At 48.6% G+C, this 24,813-nt stretch overlaps 1 protein-coding gene across 4 annotated transcripts in view; it reads right to left on the minus strand.

Moving 5' to 3' along the window:
• Window positions 1-4,365: 4,365 nt before the first annotated feature.
• Window positions 4,366-24,813, minus strand: part of NCALD (neurocalcin delta) — a 314,941-nt gene continuing 294,493 nt past the window's right edge. For all 4 annotated transcript variants that reach the window (XM_080647010.1, XM_080647009.1, XM_080647008.1 and 1 more), the window contains 3 exons: window positions 23,438-23,840; window positions 9,068-9,173; window positions 4,366-7,393 (listed from right to left, as the gene is read on the minus strand). In XM_080647010.1, the coding sequence (XP_080503136.1) occupies window positions 7,296-7,393; window positions 9,068-9,173; window positions 23,438-23,815 (582 nt within the window). In that variant the 5' untranslated portion in view covers window positions 23,816-23,840 and the 3' untranslated portion in view covers window positions 4,366-7,295. The remainder of the gene's footprint in view (window positions 7,394-9,067; window positions 9,174-23,437; window positions 23,841-24,813) is intronic.

The following is a 24,813-nucleotide window of genomic DNA, read 5'->3' on the forward strand; positions in this document are numbered from 1 at the left end:
AATGAGCACAGAGCTTTCTGGTTCCTTAGTTCATCTGCACCAACCTCTCCAGAGAGGCCAAAACCATGTGCTGAAACGTCAAATTCATCACGACAATCTCCTGTCCTGGAACCCACAGGCTTGCTCAAATGTAAAACCCTCTATCCACTATCCACTATCCCGGTATTTATTGGTGTTTCCTCAGTGAACACCCACCCGCTGAACTGCCCACAATCCTTTAGCCGTCATTCCTGATTCTCTCCTGAGAGCCTCTCTGTGCCAAACAAATGGCACTTCTGTGCTTCCACATCCTACCTTCTCTCTCTATCCTTGTCCACAGCTTCCAAATCTTTGCTAAAAATTACCTTCAGAAAGCCTTCTCTGACTTAATCCCAGTGGCATCCTCAGCATCCTCTATATCTGGACCAGTGGGCAGGGCAGGGGAGGTTCAGAGAAGTGCTTGTTGAGGTTTCTGGAGACATCATGGGATTAGAAATGGGCCACAAGGCCTTGTTGCCATGATCCATGTTACATGGTCTAAGTAGGGGGTCTGAATCCATTCCCCACTGGCTTAAGTAGGTCCCGCTGAGGATGCAGCTGGTCTCCACACCTCCCCCGGGGGAAGTCCCTCCCTTGGCCCATGGCAGTCATTGTCCTGCTGTTCAGTCAACTTTGCAGGCAAGTTCTCCCACTAGGCAAGGATGACCAGTTGTCAAGGCCACAGGGCCCAGTTCCACCTCTTGCCTTCCACTCTACCAATTCAGTTACTGTGGACCAGGTGCTGTGCCCCATTCTGGGGACACAGAGGCTGATGTGCAAAGTGATAACAGCTCTGTCACCCCCTCAGTCCTAAGGCATACAAACCCCTCTTATTCTTAGCCTTCCAAAATGTGGGAGGTCACCAAATGTGAACCTTACTCCAGGAAGGCTGCCCGCTCCAGTGTCTGAGCCCTATGTTTCGGAGGGTCAGTAGCAGTGGTGAAGGGGATGGTCATTGTGTCATCAGTCCAGGTCCTCCAAGAAGCAGAAGCTAGGAGGGGATTAGATATTCAGGCGATTTATCGGTGGGAATTCATGTAAAGGATAAAGGGGAAACGAGCAGGAGGATACAGGGACAGCATGCAGACTGAACCCCTGTGAAGGAGAGAGGAAAGGAAGGAAGCTTGGTCCTGAGCCTCAGACTGCCTCGGTCCTGAGCGCAGAGTCCCTGAGCAAAGGTCACTGGTGGGAAGAATCCCATTTGGGGTAAGCTCGGCCTGTTTCTAATAACCCCAGCATGGGCTGTCATTGACGGGAAGCAGCCTGGGGAGAGTGGTTCGGAGTGAACACAGGTGGCGCCAAAAGTTGCAGCTGGAGCCTGTCAGTGAGCTGTGCTTCAACTAGAAGCAGGTTCTTGCAGCAGCAGATCTGAACGGGCCCCTGTAGACACCACCGCCAATTCCTTCTAAAAAGTCCTCTAACAGAGATTCACTGGGCTCTACTTTTACATCTAAACATTCCCTGAGTGGCGCTAGCGGGTTTGGCTCAGTGGATAGAGCATCGGCCTACGGACAGAAGGGGCCTGGGTTTGATTCCAGTCAAGGGCACATGCCTGGGTTGTGGGCTCGGTCCAACGTGCAGGAGGCGGCCAATCAATGATTCCCTCTCTCTTCCTCTCCCTTCCTCTCTGAAATCAATAAAAATATATTTCAAACAAACAAAAAACATTCCCTGAGGGGGTTTTCTGGTCTACCACCTTAATATAATACATCCTTTGTCTGTAGGTCCTTCATTCCTGCACTTCTCTGAGCTCTGCTAAGTGGGTGTGTGGGTGTTTTGGGAGCACATGGAGGGGCCCCTGATCATCCAGAAGTAGCAAAAGAGAGGAAGGGGGTGTTGAAAGGCTACTAAGGGCAAATATCACCAATTGTTTCTTGGGTAGTAAACATTTCTCTCCCGTACCACTCAAGAAAGAACTTGACTTCTGCTTTGCCATCAAACATAAGTGTAAGACACTTCATAATCATTTTTAAGGTGCTGGACAGAACTTACCAGCGAGCTGTGGACTTCTTTGCTAATAACTCCCCAACTCCACACACATATACAACTCCAAGTCTGTGTGGGGCCAGCATTGCACACTCCATGTGAGACCAGTACAGTGATTAAATACCGATATTGGAAGGGTACATTTGGAGAGGAAGTCTGTCCGTCTGTCTACATGTGTGTGATACATTGATGGCAGAGCTATGGGTATTGAATAGGATTGGCAAGCTGAGCTGTCCAGAATTTTGAAGCAGTTTCACTATCTCTCCTGGAGAATGGTTTAAATGCCACCCATTTCCTGGAATAGTGAGGATAAAAGAAGTCATGAAATAAGCCTCTCCAAGGCCCTGACCCCTCTCTGAGCTGCCCTACGGAGTTAACTACACTCCGTGGAATGTCCTCAGAGTGATCATTGTTTGCAACCCCAGGGACCAGCATGGCACATGAATACCCAGGGCAGCAAGTGCCCAGGACTTACCTATGTCCTGACACGTGGTCGGTGTACTAGAAAGGAGGAAACTGTTTGAGATGAACATACCATTGGTTATATCTTTGGCTTGAACCATTGGTTATATCCTTCACTCTGCAACAATCTTTCTATTTTAGGTGGATTTGACTGGTATTCTTCTGCCTTAGAAAATAAAGGGCTCAATGTTCTTCCTCTTGTTTCTTCAGCCACCTTGAAAAACAGAAAATTTCAGGAGAGTGCTGAGCATCTTCTGATGAAGACAGGAGAGGCAAACGCAAAGCATCTCCGTTTCTCCCAAAGACAGTTTTCCTGATCTCCCCACGTTGACTGTTGTGCCCAGCCAGCACGGCCAAGGGTGAATCTGCGTGGGGGCGGCTGGAAGGCTTAGAAAAGACAGGAGAATGAAGGCTGGGTCTCGGTGGGACGCTGCTCCCTGAGAGACAGCGCTGACACGCACAAGCAGAGTCTTTATTTTATAGCCGATGCCACGAGACAAAGTAAGGGCGTGGTCAAGATGTTTACAACATTCTCATGGGTTTCAATCCTACTCAACTACATGCACCTGAACTCTATCAAGCCCACATCACTCAGGCACGTGGGGTCACGTGTTCGGACCATAGGTTCAAGCTTACAACTACAGCTATTGGCTATCATTGTGCTGGGAGGGCTCTGCCCTCCAAGCTGGGATTTGCCCGTGGCCATGAGAGGACTGTGCCCTCTCATGAATCCAAGGCTTGAACCTGTCCAAACACTGTAGCCGCGCCCCCAGACTGCGGACACGCTGTCTCCTCCTCAACTAAAGTGTACCCTCCATGCCTGAACTAGGCTATGAGGGGGTCCAGCTGGGTTGGGGTGTTGAAACAATGCCCTGTAAATAGGAGCCTCAGGTTTGGAAATTTGCTGGCAATTTCCGGGTTGGCTCACAATAAGTGTGGGACTGCAGGTTGCTAATCAGGTTGGAGACTCCCACCACCTTCTCATCATCACTGCCACGAATGACATGCTGTTAATCATGCTGAATAGTCATGTGCTCCAAGGCCATTGCTGGTCCATAAAGAGAAAATGTATAAAGTAGGAAAATACTCCACTCCAGGCCAACTGAACTCTAACATGAAGTGTAGTTGGCCCATGAAGCAACTACTCTAGCTGACACCCAGCCATTTTTTCCTGCATTAATGGCTTTCTGTGCTGGAGGCAGGGCCAATGACATCAACAAAAACCAAACACACAGTTGATCTGTAGTGGCTTTGAGGGTGTGGGCTCTGTATCGTGTCATCTTTTCTATTGGCTCTTCTCCAGACTGAGAGGCGAGGAGAGGAGAGAGGAGAACACTAATTTCCACTGAGGAGGAGCTTGCCTCAGTTTCTCCTTCCACTGCACCTAATGTTAGAACTAGGGTTTGCAGCTCCAGTTGTGAGCAAGGAGAGAAGGTGAGAAGAAAGTGAAGGCGAGTACGGAAGCCCAAGTGTAGACTAAGGTTGCTTTTGGATGGGGCTTGGGGCTCAGCAGCCTCTCTGATCCCCTCCCCCTGCACCCCACTTTCATAAACCCTGGTTCCTTGTGTCTCTCCAGGGCAGAAACTGTACCCAGAAGGAGGAGGCCAGAGTCAGCACCTGGACCCTCACACAGGCACAGATTCAGCTGGAGCGGCAGTTTAGGCATGGAAACCTCATGTCCCAGACAATCATTAAACACTCAACGTGCCTGACTGCCAAGCTAGAGCAACACAAAGTCAACTGATATCGGGTCCATTCCATATGATGGGGTTTATAAGTATGCATATGATTAAATCCATTTGTGCCCCCTGGGGCATAGAGATGGGTGGGACAGCACCCTTGGCACCCCTTCCCTACCTTAAACAGGGATATGAAGAGTCAACCACTCTGTATCATCCTTCAATTTATAAACCACTTTATTCCAGTCCCTTGAACATCACAGGCTGGCTTGATTTCAGACAGAGCAGCATCCATCCCTCAACACAGCAATGACAATGAACAGCCCAGCACAGGAGTGACATAAACCTTTAGGCATCCAGCTTTCTGTGTGCTGCAGGGTCCCTTGGCCAAAATGAGTGCATTGCATTAGTCCTACAAAGGCCTTCCCAGGAAGGAGGAGAAGAAAAACAACCCTCGAGAAAATACAGACAGGGTCAATGGCAGGCCAGGATGAGGGCTATTTCTGTATGTCCCCAGCGTGTCGGGGTTCATTAGCCGTGCGTCTGGCTCTTGTTTTCTTTCCTAAACAGCTGGAGACCCTCTTCCCTGCTCCTCATTCCAGCTTTAGGTTCTAGGAAACAAAGTGTGTTTGGTTCAGCAAGATATCACGACCAAGGACAGAGCCCAGGTGGGTTTCCTAGACATTAACTCCCTCCACGCTCTAAGGAGAACTCAAAGGAGGATTTAGGTCTTCAATCAAGATGGGGAGAAAATGAGGTGTGCCTCCTGGACACTGTTGATAGGCTTGGTCCCCTCTCTCACTCCGTACTCCATGTCTTAGGTTAATTCCCTAGTTTTCAAAACTAGATTTTCCCACCTGGGCCATGGAGGAACTTGGCAAGTCTCAGTGTAAAACAATTGTGAGAAACTGACACTTGGAGGAGGATTAAAATGATTTTATGGAGTCCAGGTCTCAAATTTCATCCTGCAAAATGGGTTCATGTTGGTCAACCACACAAATTTTGATTTTTGCTACCTGTTAAAGTGGATTCAAGTAATACACAAGAATCTGGAGGTTAGAATGGGCTCAGCATCATCTTCCTCATGATGTCTACCTTTCTGTGGTCCTTGGTCTACAGGAAGTAGTGTGGCAGGAGATAGACCCACTAGGGGCCTTCTGCCTTTTCTTGGGGTAGGTTCTCCCCATCTACACCCTTGAGTGTTTGGTTTCCTCATGCCTACTGCTTATTGAAATACTAGAGGCCCAGTGCACAAAATTTGTGCACCTGGTGCGGGGGGTGGGGGGTAGCCTCTCAGCCCGGCCTGTGCCCCCTCGCAGTCTGGGAGCCCTCGGGGAACATCCTTAGCGCTGCAGCGGAGGTGGGAGAGGCTCCCGCCACCACCACTGCGCTCGCCAGCCGTGAGCCCAGCTCAGGCTCAGGGCTTCTGGCTGAGCGGCACTCCCCCTGTGGGAGCACTCTGACCACCAGTGGGTAGCTCCTGCATTGAGCGTCTTCCCCCTAGTGGTTAGTACACATCTTAGCAACCAGTCACTCCGTCATTTGGTCAATTTGCATATTAGCCTTTTATTATATAGGATGGCTCCCCTATAACCAGCAAATTTTACTCTTTCAATTCAAATTAGTGTGTCCAAGGTCACCAGGCCAAACAGCAGCTCAAATTTGTGCTGTAACTTCTGGAAATAGAAACCTTCATTCAAAAAACACAGTGATGGAAAACACCTTTGGATTCTCCATCGTGGGCCTTGAAAATCACAGATGCACTTGCCCATGACTTCTTCATTATGAATCAGATGATTGTCCAACCCCTGACTCCGTAGGGCCAGTTGGGGCATGGAAAGTCATCTTCCCAGATACGACTCCCTAACCATTCATGTGGACCAAACCATTGGGAAGTCCTGAGAATTTATACTATATTTTTCCCAGGTCTACAGAATGTCCATCTGCTCAGACACCTCCACTGTGATGCTACCGACCAGCTTCTGGGCTGGTGGGCCACCCATCACCTCACATCTCTCATAAGGTAAACTGTCTGGTGCTCCATTTGCTGGTTCCCACTTCGGCCTGCCTGCTTCCATTCTCCAGGCACTGCTACTCTGGAAAAACATTCAACATTAAGTCTGGGCTAGTCAGGATGACTTGGTACTGTTCTGGAATATACAAAATATACCTGCTGATTGGTGCATTTGTGCAAAGACAGATATGACTTTAAAACAAGACACAGACATTCATTATAATTGGCTTACTTCACAATAAGCTACCAGAAACAGTCTTTTGTAATAAGATTGGATTAGTGCTCACTAAACATGCATTTCATTTAAACAAGGCGAAACACTTAATTTGGTCTGCAATACCCAATATTTTATATACAGCATTCTTTTTTTTTTTTTTTTAAATCACAAGAAGCAACAAGATGGGTCTGGTCTTAGAATATAAGTTACCATTTGTGATTACTTTCCCAAGAAACTCATCTTAGCTCAACTAGTGTAAACCTGTGAAAAAATAGCTGAGCCATCTTTTTCTCTCCACTATTACTTTATCTTGAAATGTTCACAGCTTAGAAACTACAGCCTGCTGGGAAGGGGGGCGGGGCAGGCCTTTGGGGAGTTTGGGGGGGGGGGATATTCCAGGCCCCTTTAACAGCCTGGCCCTAGAAGGCTCCTCATTCCCAGGCTGGGGATCCCACATCTGGTGCCATCACCCTTGGGGCACGTGTGACAACAGACCGGGGGTGGGGGAGTTTGTTTTTCAAGCAAGCCCCGCAAAGCTTGCAGTAGCGCACTGCGCTGGATGGGGTTCCCTTCTCCTGCCTCCCCGCGTCTTCGGTTTTAGAACAGAGACGTTAGAATCAAGAGGAAATAATAATAAAAACGATGAAGATCGTCAGAGCAACGAACACCGCAAAGTCTGTGCACGACGGCACGGTCCATGCGCTCCACGAGGCGTTGGGCTCTGGGCATTCATTTCCGCGAAGCGTCCACGACAAAAGAAGCTGAAGGCGGCATGGAGGGAGGCGCATCTGACTGCGGGGGGGGGGGGGGGGGGGGGGGCAGCATCACCGTCAATGTGGTTTGGCCAAAAAAAAAAATTGTTAAAAAGAAAAATCAAAAGGGAACAACACAAGCAGCTCTACAATTCTCGGGCGCAGGCTCAGAACTGGCCGGCGCTGCTGGGGTCGCACTGCAGGAGGCGCACGATGGACGGGTCGCTCTTGGCCCCTCGGATGAACTCTTCCAGGGACAGTTTGCCTAGAAAGCAAGAGAATGGAGCACAGGTGAGTGGCGGCAGGTGGCAGCTGGAGAACGCACACTCACCCCACCGCATCTTGGAGGCAGTGATGGCTCCCCTGGTCCCTGCCATCCAACACCTGCCTCGGGGCCCACACTCCTCCCTCCCGATGGGAGGCCCAGGGGGCAGCTCTGGTTCGGGATTGCAGAGCCAGCCCCGCCCCTGGCGGGCACACTTCTTCCTGGGAGCCCCCGTGGGCCTGCCCTGGCAGGTGGCCCTGCCCTGACCCCTGCCCTCCCGCTTCTCCAGCTGCAGGCGCCCTGGACGGCTCACTCCGTCTTTGTGGAAGGAATGTCCCCTCAGCCTTTAAGAGACCGAGCTGGGCTCCCCCGGCACCAAGGCCGTTTCTTCCCACGATGTCACCGGGAGCCTCACCTGGGTTACTCAGGCTTGCTGAGTGAGATGGGGGGCCAGGCTGATATCTGAGGGAGGGCCCCTCTAGGACAGCTGCGCCCCCACCAAGGTAAGGAAAATAAAGGGGTGTGTGTGCAAGGCAGGGGGTGCCCCCTGGGACCCTCCCGTCAACCAGGGTGCTTTCCTATCCTGGCTGGCTGGGAGAGAAGGACTCAGCCACCTGGGGCCCACTCATACGTGTCCCTTCCAGGAGGGGGGCAAAGCTTCTCCCCTATTCCCGGTGCTTCCAGGGGGGCCTCCTTGGGAGGAGCCGCTGGGCCTGTCTCCTTAGCTTTGCCCTCTTCTTCCTCTTGGCAGGAGCTGCCGCAGGGAGGACCTGCTCCCCTCGGCCCTCCAAGGATCGGTGCCAGGCTGCCCCGCTCGCTGCTGCTGTGTCTGGTCCCCGCGCCCACAGAGCCGCATGCGTCAATGAAGCTCGGTCCTCTGGCCTCTATTATTGCTCTGTCTGTCACCTAATTCCAACTGCAGGCAGGAGGGGTGCCCTCTATTGGAGCCCTCACCCTCTACCCCAACAAAATACGTCTTGCGCTTAGCCACAGCCCCTCCCCAGGTCCTAGCTCTTGGTTCACCAAACTCACCTTTTCCACCTGAAGGAGAAAGGCGGGGATTTATCTACCTATTTACTTTCAATCTATAGAGCAGGCGCCCCCTGAGTCTTGTGTCTTGGCCCCACTGTGCGAGCTACGCCCGGACTCGCGCAGTGGTTGAAACAGCGACAGCTTCCCCTGATCTGGAGCTTGAAATCCAGCCTTCCTTTCACTTTGGTTTGCTTTGCAGCCCCTTGCGGGGTTTGAATTGGGGGAGGGGGGTCACCTTCAGGCCCCTCACTCCCCTCCCACCTCCACCCGCCCGGCAGCTGTGAGAACCCATTGGGCTCCAGGCAACCCAACACAGAGCATGCGCAGGAGGGTCCGCTAACCCCTGGCCAGCTGGAGTGAAAGTCACGGGGGTCTGGCTAGAATGCCAAGCCCCTCCCCCCTTTCTGATGAGCTGTCCTGCAAGGACCCAGCCTGCTGCGGCCTGGGCTTGTCCCCACCCTGATCCTCCTCGGAACTACAGCACTAGGGAGCAGGCAGGATGAGCTACTTTTACAAAGGAAGGGTCATGAGCCGGGTCCTCGTGGCCAATACCTTGTCCTTGAGCGGCATTTCCCTGCCTGAAGGCCCAGCCCCTCCAGCAGCCCCCACCCCGAGCAAAGCGAAGCGGCCTGCGCCTCCTACCATCTCTGTTGGTGTCCATCTGGCGGAAGATCTTTTCCGTCCTTTTCTCTGGGGTTGACTCATCTTCAGGCATCTTCATGACGGAGGAAACCATCTTGTAGATCGCCTGGAGGCAGAAACGACAGCGTGGGATGACAGAAACATAGCTTGGAGGGGCCTACAGTAGCCCTGTCATTACACCTCCCAAACGCACTGGTGAGCTGAAGGGAATGTCCTCGCTTCACACAAGGAGCTAGCCCTGTCCCCACTGATCTGCTGTGGAAAGAGGCACAGTCACTGATGGGAGAAGCCAGGCCGCAGAACTCGCTCCAGCACTGAGAGTCTTCCGGAGCGACAGCTGGCAGGGAGACCCCGGACCCCTGAGAGTCACACCGTAGGGTGCATATTGATGCCCTGGGAATCGTGACCATGCGGGATCTGATTCAGGAGGGTGGGCTGGGGCCCTGAGATCCCGCATCTCTAACAAGCTCCTGTGTGATGCTGATGCTGCCCCCTGAGGACCGCGCTGCTAGGAGAAGGCTGCAGATGGCATTCCTCAGGCCAGAGCGATGGGCTGGTGTCTGCTGTGGCCTCCAGCGAGGTCCTTCAGGATGGCAAACACCGGACCTTCTGCAAGTGCGAGCCCCGGTCTTCTGCCCGGCAGGCATCCCCCTCCATCCAATGCTCTTCCCTTTGTATGGCAATTGTCTTGCATTCCTTCTCAGCAAGCTCCCAAATACCCCCCAGTGGAAACGATCTGTCACCCCAGTTTGGGATTAAATAGGTATGCTGTCTCAGGCTTGAGATAAACTGGGTGCATCTGAAACCTGCTGAGCAAAGGAGGGTTCTACTGAAAGAGTTTTGTAAGAAGTACTGAAGCTATCTCCCCCACCACTTGGGGACTCCCCTCTTTGGTACTCAGTAAAAGTAGGTTTTGCTCCAGGATGGGCACAAAAATCTGGAAAGTTCTGGAATTCCGGGGGTAGTGGGACAGCTGGAGGGGGGAGAGAAAGGAAGGCAGCTGAGGGCAGGAAGCATTCAGATGGGAAACGTGAGAGCAAAATTGATTCTAAAGGCTGAACTTCTCTTTTGTCTTGTTTAGGATCAACCTGCCCCACGTCCCTAAAATGTTCTGGAGAAAGGAGGGTAAATATTCTAATCCTGGTGGTAAAATAAGAGTGAAAAACAGACTCACCCAGTGTGCTGACCCTGGGGCTGATCTCCCCCCAAAGAGACCCCCAGGCCAGGCTTCCTGAGTCTGTCTTGAACCCATCAAAGCCCTCACTGAACTCCAGAGCTGCCTCCACAGCGACTCCCTCTGGGAGAAAGATCGAGTTCACAGCTGTCACCTTGTCTGGGATTGTGAGTACCACTGGGATAAAGTTGGCCACGGTCAGCTTTCCCAAGAAACATTCACTGAAGTGTGCCCGGGAGCAACAGGTGAGCCAGACTCTGCCTTCCTCCTGGACCCCTGCTTGCCATCCCCCCAGCCCAGGTCTACACCTCCATCTCCTGGGGTTACAGTGCCACGTGCCCAGCTGTGGGATACCTGACTCCTTGGGGAACTAGCAAAGGCTATAGAGCTAGAGCTAGTTACTCACCCTCAACTTTCAGGCTTGTGTTGTTCCTTCCCTGAGTCTGTTCTGGCCTCGGTAAGGCCGTCTCACTTGGTACTTCCTGCTTTGTGTCTGTAACTGGCCAAAGGAGGCATCTCCCCCCTCAGATGCTCTGCAAAGTTTGTCGAGAGCCCGGCCACCTGCCCAGCACACACCTTGGCTTCCTGCACCAGCAGCTTTGCTTGCATGCTTCTCTTCTCTGAGCGCTCACCTTCCCCTCTCCTTGAATCCTATCTATGTGCTAAGGGCAGACTGAAATGTTACCCTCCGCCAGGAAGCCTTCCCTGGTCTTCTCTCCTTCTATTGCTGTGATCTTCCTTCCTCCCAAATGGCTCCACCAAACCTCTCCCGGATCATTTCATCCCACTCACCCTGAATTATAGTTACCCAGGACTCTCTCCTATTAGATGTGGGGGAGCCAATGGATCTGGCTCTTCATCGAACCTGGGTAGTTACTAATGCAGTTCTTGCACAGGTGTTGACTCACTAAGTTTAGAGGGTTCTTTCAGGATACCATCCCATCACTTTCTTCATGCTCTTCCTCCTCGCTCAATTTTCTTCTATTATGCTTCTCTTTTTAAAGTTCCTCCTTTATCTTTTACTAGAGGCCCGGTGCATGGAATTCATGCACAGGGGCAGGGTCCCTCAGCCCGGCCTGTACCCTCTCCAATCCAGGACCCTGTGGGGGATGTCCGACTGCCTCTCACAATCTGGGACCGCTGGCTCCTAACTGCTCACCTGCCTCCCTGCCCGATCGCCCCTAACCCCTCTGCCTGATTGCCCCTAACCACCTCTGCCTGCCTGCCTGCCTGATCTCCCCTAACTGCTCCCCTGCTGGCCTGATTGCCCCTAACCACCTCTGCCTCACCTCACACCCGGGACCCAGGATTCCCTCCTCTGGCTGTTCACAGGCACCTGGGACCTGGGCTTCCTTCCCTCTGGCCAGCTGCAGGCACCCAGGACCTGGGCTGGCTTCGCCTGGGCCGGCCGCAGCCGCAGGGGACCATGTGTGGGCAGCTTGTCCCGCTCCTGGGCCACAGCGGCAGGCGCTGGCACCCGGGACCGCGGGGCAGGCAGCTTGTCTTTTTCCCAGGCCGCAGCCTGGCTGGTCCCAATTCCTCTCTCTCAAGCTCATTTGTGCCTGGCTGGTCCCCATTCCTCTCTCCCCAGTGTTGAGTATCTGAGCCCTTACGCTGTGACGGCTAATTTTTCCTCATTTTTCCATCTTCTTTTCTTTTTCTTCTCCCTTTCTTCATATAAGTAAATATATTCATGTGAAACGCCTTAAAAATTCTTAATATGTCAAAAGCGATGCACTCACCTTAGAAACCAAGCACATGTGGCTCCTGCATACACACTCACTGCTGCAGGCAACCTCAGGGCTTGTGGATTCAGGCCCCGTCCACAGACCCCAGGTTAAGAAAATGCCTGCTCTTCATTTACTCTCCCACCCCATACTCAGTCATTCACTTATTCACTCTGTCATGCATCAAATATTTATTGATCAATTAATTATTATATACCAGGCCTTATCATCTACCCCATCCTTGCCATCATGGTTTTACTTTTAAATAAGGCAGACCAACATTACTAAAATAAAGAAATGAATGTAAAACTATTTTTGAAAGCAGTGCTACAAAGGAAGATGCGTGGTTTTATGAGACAATGTACTGGGAATATTGAACCTTGTCAGGAGAATAGGCTGCCCCAAGGAATGATGGCTAAGCAAAAAGATGTAGAAGACACAGAGCTTAGAGAGGTAAAGGGAAACACAAGTGTAGACACCTGAGGTGGGAGGAATGGTAAGAAGGCCGAGAGTGTGTGGGGAGTGTGGCCAGAGGTGTGGCTCCAGAGCAGGGAGAGACAGACCACTGGGACCTCACGGACCATGTTAGGGTCTTTGTATTTCTCCAATGAGCAACAAAAAGATGGTACTGCCAATAAATTTGAAATTTTTATCTACACTTACTTCCCAAATCCACCTCTATTCCTTATTTGCAAGCAATAGTATTGAAAGAATTAAAATTGATTATTTATAGTTTAACAATTATTTATTGAGTATCTACTAGGTACTAGGGGATGAGGATTCAATCATCAACAAGATGAATATGCTTTTGCTTGTTTTACATATCACCAATCCTCTGGCACAGGGCTTGGGAGGCATCATATTGAAGACCAAAAGCTTTCCTTTTTTATGACCACCATTGATATGGGTATTGTGATTCTAGTTATGCCTTAATAATTGATATGATAGTCCTCACCTACACTCTGTCTAGGTCCCATGGTGACCAGTAAAACCCACTTGTCTGAAGCATTTCTTGCAACTCTAAGCCTCTAAGAGTTGGACTCATAAAATTATCATGATGGGATTCTGATGGGAAGTCAACTGGGTAATAATCTAGAGATTATTCCCTAAAACTCTCGGTTGTACAAATGAATGAAAGACCAAGGAAACAAATGAATTTGTATTAGAGAATGAGGCTGTCACACTCAACAGAAAGTCTCCAAGAATTTTAGTCCTTAGCTATTAGGCAAAAGGAGTTGGGTTGGGACAGAGAAATAAGGACAGGTTAATACAAAATAAAACAAAAAAACACAAAGTCAGGATGCTCTTCCATGAATATATTTGCAAATTGGGCTCTGGAATGGAGTAAGAAGCTAATGTCGGAGTACACTGTGGGGTTGAGGAGGAAGTGAGGGCTCCTTTAAGAGGTTCACATTTACAGATGGCTCTCATAGCCCTCAGACTAAGTGTTGCTGGTTTTTGTTTGTTTTTAGTGTGCATCAACTCACAGATAGGAATTACATAAAAGCAGGTCTATGACATGGATGGTACTAGAGTAGTGAGCAAAGAGCTGAGGTGACGAGACCCAGTGGTCCCCAGAGTAAGTAGATGACAGCCTGGCAAAATCACATTTAGGGAATTGTCTGTTCCTTTGCTCCCTTCCCATGGCATCAACAACCCAGAGCTGATTGCATTAGAACTTCCAAATCCAGCACTCCACAGCACAAGAAGGGAAAAGACACAACTCCAGACAGCAATCTGAAACAAATCATGTCTTTTATTAGCTCCAATTCCACCCCCACCCCAAATTTAATGGGATTAAACCAGAAGAAGCCAGGCTACTTCCCTACTTTATTTTTAGCAACATCAATGAGAGGCCCAGCAGGGACATCCTGTTTTTAATTAAACTTGAAGAACCCTATTCTTGTCTCTGGGTAAATGCAGAGCTCTGGGGCCCAGCTCTGGCTCTGTCCCTCACAGGCCCTGTGGCCAGGGGTCTTACCAGCTTCCTCATGGCCTGTATTTTTCTTCCCTTTTCCCTCTTGGAATGTTGGGAAGGAAGGACTCACAGCCTAATTCATAAATTCTGTTGGGGGGCAGGTACGATTCCAGGAGTTAAGGCTCACCACGCTTTCTGAAGAAAACCAGGCTGACTTCTCAGATGCAGGGTCTTCTAACAGGAGGGACATCCAAGGCCCCACAACAACCAACCAAAGGCAAGAGAAGTTAAGCAGTGCAGGGCTGTTCTTGGATTATAGGTAAAGGTTAGCACCCTGCCTTGAAGGCTATTACATACCAGGAAAGGAGGCCACGAGGGTCTTTCTTGGAAACACTTTTAAAACTGGGTGAATATCTACATATCTGGAATAGTGTAAGTGCTTTCTTATTTAGAACTATAAGAATCTACACTAATAAAAGAGAAATATGTAAATTGACCATACCTCCGTGATGCACACCAGCCAATCAGGAGACAATATGCAAATTAGCAGGACAAAGATGGTGGCCGCCCCGCCCCCCAGCTGCTCCAGGCGCAGAGCGGCCAGGTGGGGCAGGGGGCAGGACACTTGCTATGAGGGAGAGGGTGGGAGGCGGAGGGAGCTACAGGAACGGCGCTCCAGCCGGAACGAAGCGAAGCCTGCAGACTTCATCTGGAGCCAGCGAGAAGCCTGCAGACTCCAGCCAGAGTCAGCGAGAAGCCTGTAGACTCCAGCCAGAGCCAGCGAGAAGCCTGCAGACTCCAGCCAGAGTCAGCGAGAAGCCTGTAGACTCCGGCTGGAGTCAGCGAAGACTCCGGCTGGAGCGAAGACTCTAGCCAGAATGAAGGCAGAAGGCGGCAGCCAGAGTGAAGGCCTGGGTCCGGGTGCCAGAGGAAACCGGTGCTGGCAGCCAGGTGAAGGAAGGCCTACTGCACGAATCTTCGTGCAATGGGCCTCTAGTATGTTAAATAATTAGCTTTCCTAATATTCTGCCAAGGTGTTTTAGGCACGTTTACAGCTGGGGAGAAAATAAGAAAAAAATACAGGCCCTACCCCTTTTCAACCACAGCAACTTCATTCTTATATTAGGTTTCATGTAAGGCAAGTATGTCAAACCTGCGGCCGGTGGGCTTCATGAAGTGGCCCACCGGCTGCAAATCTGACATGCTTGATATGGTTTTTCTTGAAAAAAAGCAAACTCATTTTGCCCCAACCCCTCCAAAAACTTTATTAATTTGTAAATATCCCTATCATCCATCCTGAAATCAAGACAAAGACAGCCTTAATATTTTCTTAAATCTATTATTCCTCTGGCCACTCTTATTTCAAGTCAGTGTTGGTACCCATCATTTTAGATATGGGCAATTGATATTTATTCTATCTTATATATTAGGTGTTAATAATGTGAATTTTTTTCAGTAGAGTTACACATATGTTGATATATATGCGATTTGATATGTATGCTATTTTGTTGTATTGACAACAAGCTTCAAAACTTCATATGTCAAATTTTCTGAAGAAAAAAAATCCGCATTATTAAGCGGTACACCTAGTAAAGTGTTACATAAAGGCAGCTTTGAACAGCCTCTTCCAAATAACCCTTTTCCTGTCCTAAACAGACATTCTGGAGTTGTGTTGTAGGCCTTCACATATGGGGAGAAGGCAATGAGTGTTTTTGGAATGTGCATCTTAATGTACCGGTGTAACATTTTATGATGTCCATTAACAGACATAGTAGAGGTTAAGATTTAGGAAGAATCTGTTTTGTCATTTATAATGGGGCCTAGGTTGTTGTGAGGATGAAATGAGATCATGCATATGTACTTGGTTGACTAGTGTCCTGCAAAAATCCCTGTCTACCCAGAACTTGTGAATGTGACCTCATTTGGAAATAGGGTCTTTGAAGATATAATCAAGTTAAAATAAGATCATACTAGATTAGGGCAGGTCCCAATCAATTCAATGACTGGCGTCTTTAAAAGAAGAAAATTTGGACACAGCATACAGAGAAAATGCCACAGATGATGGAGGCAGAGATGGGAGGATGCACCTGCAAGCCAAAAATTGCCAAAGATTGCCAGCCACCACCAGAAGCTAGGAAAGAGGCATGGGACAGATATCCCTCAGGATTCTCTCGAAGGGACCAACCTAAACCACACCTTGATTTTGGACTTCTGGCCTCCACAACTGTGACAGAATACATTTTTGTTCTTCCAAGCCACCCAGCTTATTGTAATTTGTCACAACAACCTTGGGAAATGAATACAGCATGGAGAGCACTTATGACTATGCCTAGCCCATAACATGCACTGAGATGATGAGACTTCCTGGAGGGAATGAAAGGAGAACAGTGCTGTGGCTGGAACTCGGCTTGGGAATATCAATGTTTAGAGGAAACAGGAAACAGAATAGGAGTCCACAGAGGAGACCAGGAGGGAACAGCCAGAGGGGTGCCTTTGGGAAGTAGACAACACTCATGTTGCCAGATGGCATAGTCGATGCTAAGAGTCACAAACTATAGTGTGGCTTGTCATGATAAGATCAATCCCCTAATAAGAAAAGGAAAAACCAAACACAACGAATAAGCAAGCACTAACGTTAGCTTTAAGAGAAAGTCACTAGTATAAGCGATTGCTTTCAACAGTTTCCTACAGGAAAGAAATCTAAGTTGCATTCCAGAGTGACATCTGTGGTCCACATTCATAACTGAGAATTAGGCAAGAGTGTGGAGCTGAATTCCCAGGGGCATATCACTATGGACTAGAAGCTCTCCCCTCCCCAATTTCTTTTTCCAGAATCAGAAGAGCACAGTGTTTCAAGTCCCCGAGGATTATAGCATCTATGACACCAATTTAAAAAGATCATTGGGAGAGAAGTTCACATGGCACTCAGAAGTGGTTCTAAAAAGGATGTGCAGAACTGTCTGGTCCTTACTTTGGTTCTCTGTGGCACAAATATTCACAAGCTGGTTGTCTGAAATGGTCACAGATGGGGCTCTTGCGACCAGGTGGGGCTAATCGGTGAGTTTGTTTGGTGCTCCTGGAGGACAAACCTTTGCACGGCCACCACCATCGCCTCACTTCCTCCTCATTTGGTTGCTGTAATTATATGCCTTATTCATCACATGAGTGAATCAGAAGAGTAGTTATTTCCCCCCTACTGCTAAAAGAAACAAAAATGAAATCTTCTATGATGGGCCGCCAGTGCACACCCAACCTCTTTTCTTCAGGTTTCATTCATACAAAAGGTGTGAAGAGGTAAAGAAAAGGTATTTTGAAGTTCACTCTGTCTTCATCAAAAGTGCCAATTAATCCGGAATTACAACTAGGAACAGTTATTTGAACACCAAGTATTTTTTTAAAGCAACCAACATCTGAATAATAAGTATGCTAATTAGAAATTATTCTAACACTAGAGGCCCGGTGCATGAAAATTCTGGAGGGGGGTCCCTCAGCCCAGTCTGCCCCCTCTCATAGTTCAGGAGCCCTCAGGGGCAGGAGACAACCAGTGATCAGAGGAAGGTGATGCCCCCATCACACCTCTGCTGCTGCCACTGCTGGCAGCAGCAGCACAAGCCTCGGCTGGCCCTGGTTACCTGAGCCTCGGGCAGCCCTGGGCAGCTAGGCAGCCACCCTGGCAGCTTGCCTGCACCTTGGGCCCGCCCTGGGCAGCTGTGCAGCTGCCACCCGAGGCTTGCCTTAACTTGGTGTCAGCTGGGTAGCCAACATCCGAGGCTTGCCTGTGCCTCAGGCCGGCCCTGGGGGGCTGAGGCGACTGGGGGACTCTGGAGTTAGGCACTTGAACTTGAGAACAAATACAGACAGGCCATTCCCAAACAGTTCCAATGCATGAAGTGCTACTGTAGGCTCAAGTCTACAGTTCAGATTTGGGGAACTCTTGGCTTCAATCACATTCTCTCCCAGAAAGATGATCTTTCTTTTATCTGAGTCTGGTGAACATCAGAGTAGCCCACAAATTTTAGCTTCTTCCCAGATAGGCTGGTATTTAGCAGGAAAGAAAACAAGTGAAGAAGGCCAGGAACCCAAGAACTTCTGTGAGTTCCACCAATTAGAGGTTTAGCTGGGTTACCTCCTTTTCCATTGTGAACATACATTTTATGACTAGGTAAATTTAACTTAAAACTTAGTGGAAAATTCTCTATTGCCTTGATCTATAAATGAGAAATGACCTCCTTTTATTTTATAGGAAACATCCTGTAGAAGCTCTGGAAACTTCTATAGAATAATAGCAGCCAACATTTATTGAGTAACAATCCATGACAGGTACTGTTCTAGGTGCTCTAGTTGTAATAACTAATTACCCCTTACAATGACCTGTGAGTCAAGTGCTATAATTAATTTCAGTTCACAAATTATAAAAACAATGAACAGGAAGATTAAGTTACTTGCCCAAGAAAGTGAAGGAAAAGGGAGATTGAAAAAGAGGGAGGCAAGGTAATATTGACCAAGACGTCAACTCTCACATGCCAATTCTTCTCTTGGTTCCCACTTCATCTTTGTTTTGGATACACTGATCATTCCTAACCAATGGCAATCCTATCATTATTTCAAGGGTCTCCGTTACTTTCTGAGAACAGAAGGGGGGACAGTTGACCTCCATGTTCTTCCTACATCCTCTCCCTGGAAATGCTGGGGTCCCATTAAGGGATCCCTAAATTCAGTGTTCTCTCACCTCCAAGATCACGGAGAACATCTAAGCATTCATGGCCCAACTGGCAATGCCACTCATGTGCTCCTCGGCCCTTCCTCAGACACAGGCTGCACTGTGATGGGTGTGCATACTCAGACCTGCCTCTGGCTGGGCTGAGGGCACAGAACTGTGTAGGGCAGAAAGGCGTCTCCATCCTCTTGCAGCAGTGGGCTGACCCCACCGGGAAGGGAGGATCTGCTGTAACATGGGAAAAGGTCAGAGTTGTTATCTGGCTTAAGACTCCTGAGAGGCGATTTTAATGAAGTAATAAAATACTGGGCCTAAATCATGTTCCTAAATTTGTCACTTAAACAAACAAACAAACACATGAATGTAAAAATGTTCATTTAAGACTCTAAAAATAAATCTGCATATGGTTCTTCTTATTCATCCAGATGTTCATAAATCACAAAATTATTTCTTAAAAAGGAACATAACTGTGTTTTGGCATATGTGGTAGACTGAATAATGGTCCCCCAAAATGTGTACATCCCTGGAACCTATGATATTCAGTACTTGCATAGTAAAAGGGATTTTGCAGATGTGATTAAATTAATGATCTTGAGACTTAGAGATTATTCTGAATTATCTTGGGGGGTCCCAATGTATTACTAGCCACCAAACCACTGACCAGGACAGCCAGGAGAACTGAATGGAAGAGAGAAGCAGAGGAGAGACCCACAGGAATGGCAGTGTGAGAAGCACTTAGTCAATCCACTGTTGCTTGCTGTAAGGATGGATGAAAAGGGCCACAAGCCAAGGAATATTCCAGAAACTAGGAAAAGCAAGAAAACAGACTCTCTCCTGAAACCTCCAGAAGGAACACAACCTGTGGACACCTTGAGTTTTAGGCCACTGAAATTGATTTCAGACCTCTGACCTCGAAAACTGTAAGATAATCACTTTGTGTTGTTTTAAGCGACTAAGTTAATGGTAATTTGTTACAGCAGCAAGTGGAAACTATTAGTAGTTCAGTATGACAGAGTCCACAGTAGAGTCCTTCCTACATTGGGAATAAAGTATGAAGTTTGGGAATATCCTAGAGTAAATTCCAATTCAGAATCACTGAAAACTGGGAATTAACATAAGAATGAGACAGAATACATGAATTGTGAGTTTGCAAAGTAGCAGAATAGAATAGCACAGCCCTTAATAGGAAAATGGTTCTAAATTTAATTTAATTTTACTGGCAATTTGGAAGTCACATCACAATGCTGCAATATTATCTCTCTACCGTCATGAATATTAATCATCGGGGTGCAGCGCTGTAGGAAACAATTGAGGAAATTTGAGCTTTCCATTTGCAGGCTTCTTAAAGACTCTGGGTATATGTGTTTACTAAGCAATCTGTGCCCTCCCAGTTGTGAACTGGAAACTTCCTGTGGGCCTGCGAGTGCACTGAGCTACTTCACAGAGAAGATGCCTGTCAGGCTGAACGCTCCTTCAGTTTATGATCACTTTTTACATTCCGTGTTGGACATGGAGGAAGTCAGCTGGGGTTCACTCAGCAAGTGCTTACTGGCCCCTCCTGCACATTCTCTGCAGAGTTCCTGCTCTCCCTCGCAACTGGATTCCACAACACAGGGAGAGCCTATTTCCCTCCCTATACCTGGTACTACTGACGCCCAGTGCCAGCACTTAGTAGGTGCTTCATCCCAGGTGCAGAATGGATGTGTGAATGCATTGCTTTCTAAAAGCCCCTGTGATCTGGAGGGTCTTCCTCTTCATCAATACTGGCCACCAAACCACTGACGAGGACAGCCAGGAGAACTGGGCAAAAATGCTAAACGGAAGATGACACAGTGGCTGCGCCTTTTTCTTAGATCCCAATCAGGAAGCGGGTCTCTCCAGGAGGAGAACGTCCTTGTCCCTCTCCCTGCCGTGAGGCAGGGAATCCCAGAGGACACAGCTCTCCCAGATAGAAAGGAGAGACAAGATGAAGCTACTAGAATGACTCACCTTTTACATTTTAATTTTTGTTCAATTAGCAAAGATCAAGAAAAATGGGAAAAGTGAAACCATATGGGGCACCCTTCCCTCACTTTGGGAGAACATTTGGAAAAACAATCTGGCAGAGGGTATCCAAGCCGAAAAGATAAATGCTCATTCCCTTCGGCCCAGTAATTGCACTTTTGGGAATTTATTCTAAGGGAATAATCCTAAATATAGAAAATGTTTCATGCACAAGAATTATTCGTTACTTTATTTTTAAAAGTTGCAATACTATGTGTAATAATGAAAACTGGAAACAACCTAAATATCCAACAATAAGGGAAAGTCAAGTATATTATATTTTTCTTATGCACCCTTTAAAATATCTTTATGAAAGGTTTTTATAACAGGAGAAATGTTTGTGTTATTATGTTAAGTGAAAATGGCAAGATACAAAACTTTATGTACATTGTGAAATTGACATTTCTAAATGCATGGAAATAGGAGTAGGAGGATATATTAGAAAATTATTAGCAATGATACTCTCTTATATTTTTTACACTGCCCATATTTTTACAGTAGACATTATATTTTTTATACATTTATCCTTGGGGCAGGGGAGAAATCCTTTGTTTTTGTTTAAGATCCCTGTCTCTGAGGGATCAATTTAACACAATTTATTCAGATAGTTACTGCTCAGGATGAAGGAAGAGCCACTGGTGGCCCAAGCAGAAAGGAGAACCGGTGGCGGATCTTGGCAAGTTTCCTAATACAGGGTGATCACCTGGATTCCTGCTCCCACATCCCTGCACTGTGTCACTCTACCTGCCGTCCCACTGGCAGGAGCAGACCCCAGGCCTCGGCCACAAGGCTCACTAACAAGTCAGTCTTTCTGGCTCTGCCCTTCATTTCTGTGAGCAGGTCTTCTTGGTTCCTGGACAGCAAGTGCCACACCTCCACCCGCTCCCTCAGCAGCGGGAGCCTTTCTGTCTCCTCCTGTTCACCCACGCCCATTCCTTCCAGACTCTTTCTGCCGCCTCCTCCAACCGCCCCCGTTATCCCAGGGGCTGCAGCTCTACCTCTGAACCCAGATGTCCTGGCACAAGTGCTGGCCTCTGTGACCAGCTCTCCAGGATGCCAAATGCCCACTCTCTTGGACCTGCTGTCTGCGGCCAGATGCTTCCCTGTTGTGCCCACTCGCCTGCCAAGACAGTGAGCAACCGCCAGCCCTCCCTGGTGCCACCGCCCTCCTGGCTCTTCTGATTGCCTGCAGCTGGGGCTCTCCTGACCCTCTCCGTGTCCCGGTCACCTTAGGTTTGTCTCTGGGTCCCACTCAGTGCTGATCACGTTGACCTTGCCATGACCATAGCTTCTTTGTTCCTTTCCCACCCTTCCCACGAGGAAAATGTGGCCGACACCAGGGTCCCTTCTGTTCTGCACAGGAAGTTTACTCTGGGTGAGTGACTTGGGGAAAGAAAATGGAGTGCCTCCTGCTGAAATGATGGAGGCCCCATTCTACGTGTGTATCTCCGACCAGACAGAACCGAGGCTAGAGATCTCTGCTTTTACTCAAGAGTCTGATAAAGATGTAAATGAATGATGGGGATGATGAGCTTTACCAATGGCTGGTACTGTACTAAGCACTGAACCAGGAAAGTCACATGTAATCTTAAAATAACCCCACAACATGGGTGGGCTCTGTGGGCAGTTCCATTTTACAGATGAGGAGACCAAAGCTCATGTAGGTGAACGAGGTCAAAGTCATGGAGGTAGTGACTGAAAGAGACAAGATTTGAACCTAGGCCACAGTTTGATCATTAAATGACCATTGTAGGAGATATAACCTCAAAAGGCAGGCCATTGCAATGAAGGGATGGAGGTGCCATGAGCATGACAAACTACAGACCGCATGTCCACCTCTAGGGTGGCAGTCACTGCAAAGCCCCAGGTGACTTATGCCAGGTAAGAATGGGGGCCCAGAGTTGCCAGACCTCCTGAGTTTTCAAGAGATGCCAAGCAATCTGCATTTTTATATGCAACCTCCTTGTTTAGTAATGTGGATTCAACATTCTCAAAAACACTGGGTAGGCCAAATATGCACTGAGCCACACTGTGCACCTTCCAATTCTAACTTGTAGCTCATGCTCTTCTCTTTGAATACACACACACACACACACTAGAGGCCCGGTGCACGAAATTCATGAACGGGGGTGGGGGGGTGTCCCTCAACCCGGCCTGCACCGTCTCCAATCTGGGACCCCTCGGGGGATGTCCGACTGCTGGTTTAGTCCCGATCCCTGTGGGACTAAACCGGCAGTCGGACATCCCTCTCACAACCCGAACCTCTAGCTCCTAACCACTCGCCTGCCTGCCTGCCTGATTGCCCCTAACTGCTTCTGCCTGCCAGCCTGACCACCCCCTAACCACTCCCCTGCTGGCCTGATCGCCCCCAACTGCCCTCCACTGCCAGCTAGATCACTTCCAACTGCCCTCCCCTGCCAACCTGATCACCCACAACTGCCTTCCATTGCCAGCCTGATGGCCCCCAACTGCCCTCCCCTGCCAGGGCCTGATTGCCCCCAACTGCCCTCCCCTGCCAGCCTGATTGCCCTCAACTGCCCTCCACTGCTGGCCTGATCGTCCACAACTGCCCTCCCTTGCCACGACCTGCCTCCTCCACCGGGACTGGCCTCCTCTGTGCTGCGCAGAGCCGCTGGACCCCCAGGCCTCACTGCGCAAAGCGGCCACCGGACCCTGCCTCCGCTGTGTGCGTGGCCATCTTGTGGTGGCCATCTTGTGATGTCGCGCGAGGGCGTCATGTGAGGGCATGACTTTTATTATATATGAATACGCCTTTTAGTGGGCTACATACCTGCACAATCTCTAGCATTTCTGCCTTGCTGATGTAACCGTTTCCATCCAGGTCATACATGCTGAAGGCCCATTTCAGCTTCTGCTCCAGCTTGCCCCTCGATGTCACACTCAGGGCTATGATGAATTCTCTAAAGTCTATTGTCCCATCTCCATTGGCATCGAAGGTGCGGAAGACGTGCTCTGCAAACTTGGAAGCATCCCCGTAAGGGAAAAAGTTCCCGTAAATTTTCTTAAACTCTTCCATCGACAAATGTCCGCTGGGGCAGTCTCTCAAGAAGCCTTTGTACCACTCCTGGATCTCGTGCTCCGTGAAGTCCGTGCTCTCCAGCAAGTCCTGCATGACCTCCGGGCGCAGCTTGCTGTTCTGTTTCCCCATCCTGGCGGCAAGGATTCAGCTGGAGCTAGAAAAGAATAGACATCAGTTTTAGACTTGCTCTTTAGAGGCACATTTTATAATCTGTGATTGTTCCTTTGGGAAAAAGAAAGAAACTCTATTTTAGTCTAATAACATTGTCTAGGTTTTCCAACACCATAGTCAGCCAAACAAAACGATAGAAAGACAAGCAGGCAAACGATGCAGAGCAAAAATATCACTGATCAGACACTGTTATTTCTTTTATACAGAGCCAACCTGGAAACAAGAGATGCATAATGAAAGGAATGAGAATGTGTGTGTGTGTGTGTGTGTGTGTGTGTGAGAGAGAGAGAGAGAGAGAGAGAGAGAGAGAGAGAGAGAGAGAGAGAGAGAGAGAGGGAGAGAGGCGCACTGGCTACTTAGTTCTGCTTTATCTATTTGCAAGAGGCCATGGCTGGCTTTTAAAAAAAAATAGGTTCTTACACTCAGTCCAAGTATGAGAAGGGAGAATTAAAGGAGAGGAAGCGAGAGAGCAAAAGCGATCATGTAATTGCTAGAACATTTACAAGTGAAGTGCTGCTTGCACACCTGCTGAATAGTATAAACACAGACATGAGTAAGGAAAATAGAAACCTGCCTAATACCATTAAAGCTACCAAGCTGGGTCAACTATTTATTAGTAAGCTCACAGAGCCAGGTCACTGTCAACATAGGGTTTCGATGTAAAAGATCATGCTTCATTATGTTTTTGTTTTTTTGTTTTTATGTCTTATGATTGTGGCTCATGGGATAGGCCAAACTTTCCTTTCTAAAATACATATTACTTCATATTTTCTTAGCCTAACAGCAGCACACCTCCCCAGTGAGATAGCAAAACAACTCAGGGGTGCATAAAGGAGAAAGTCAGCATCATTTCACATCTAAATACTTAGAGGTAACACTGCTGGCATTTGGGTGGTGTCCTTCCAGATTTTTTGAATGCATACTTATCTGAATATGCTATTAACAAATGTTTTAAT

The sequence above is a fragment of the Plecotus auritus genome, assembly GCF_963455305.1.
Source record: "Plecotus auritus genome assembly, chromosome: 11".
Classification (NCBI taxonomy): domain Eukaryota; kingdom Metazoa; phylum Chordata; class Mammalia; order Chiroptera; family Vespertilionidae; genus Plecotus; species Plecotus auritus.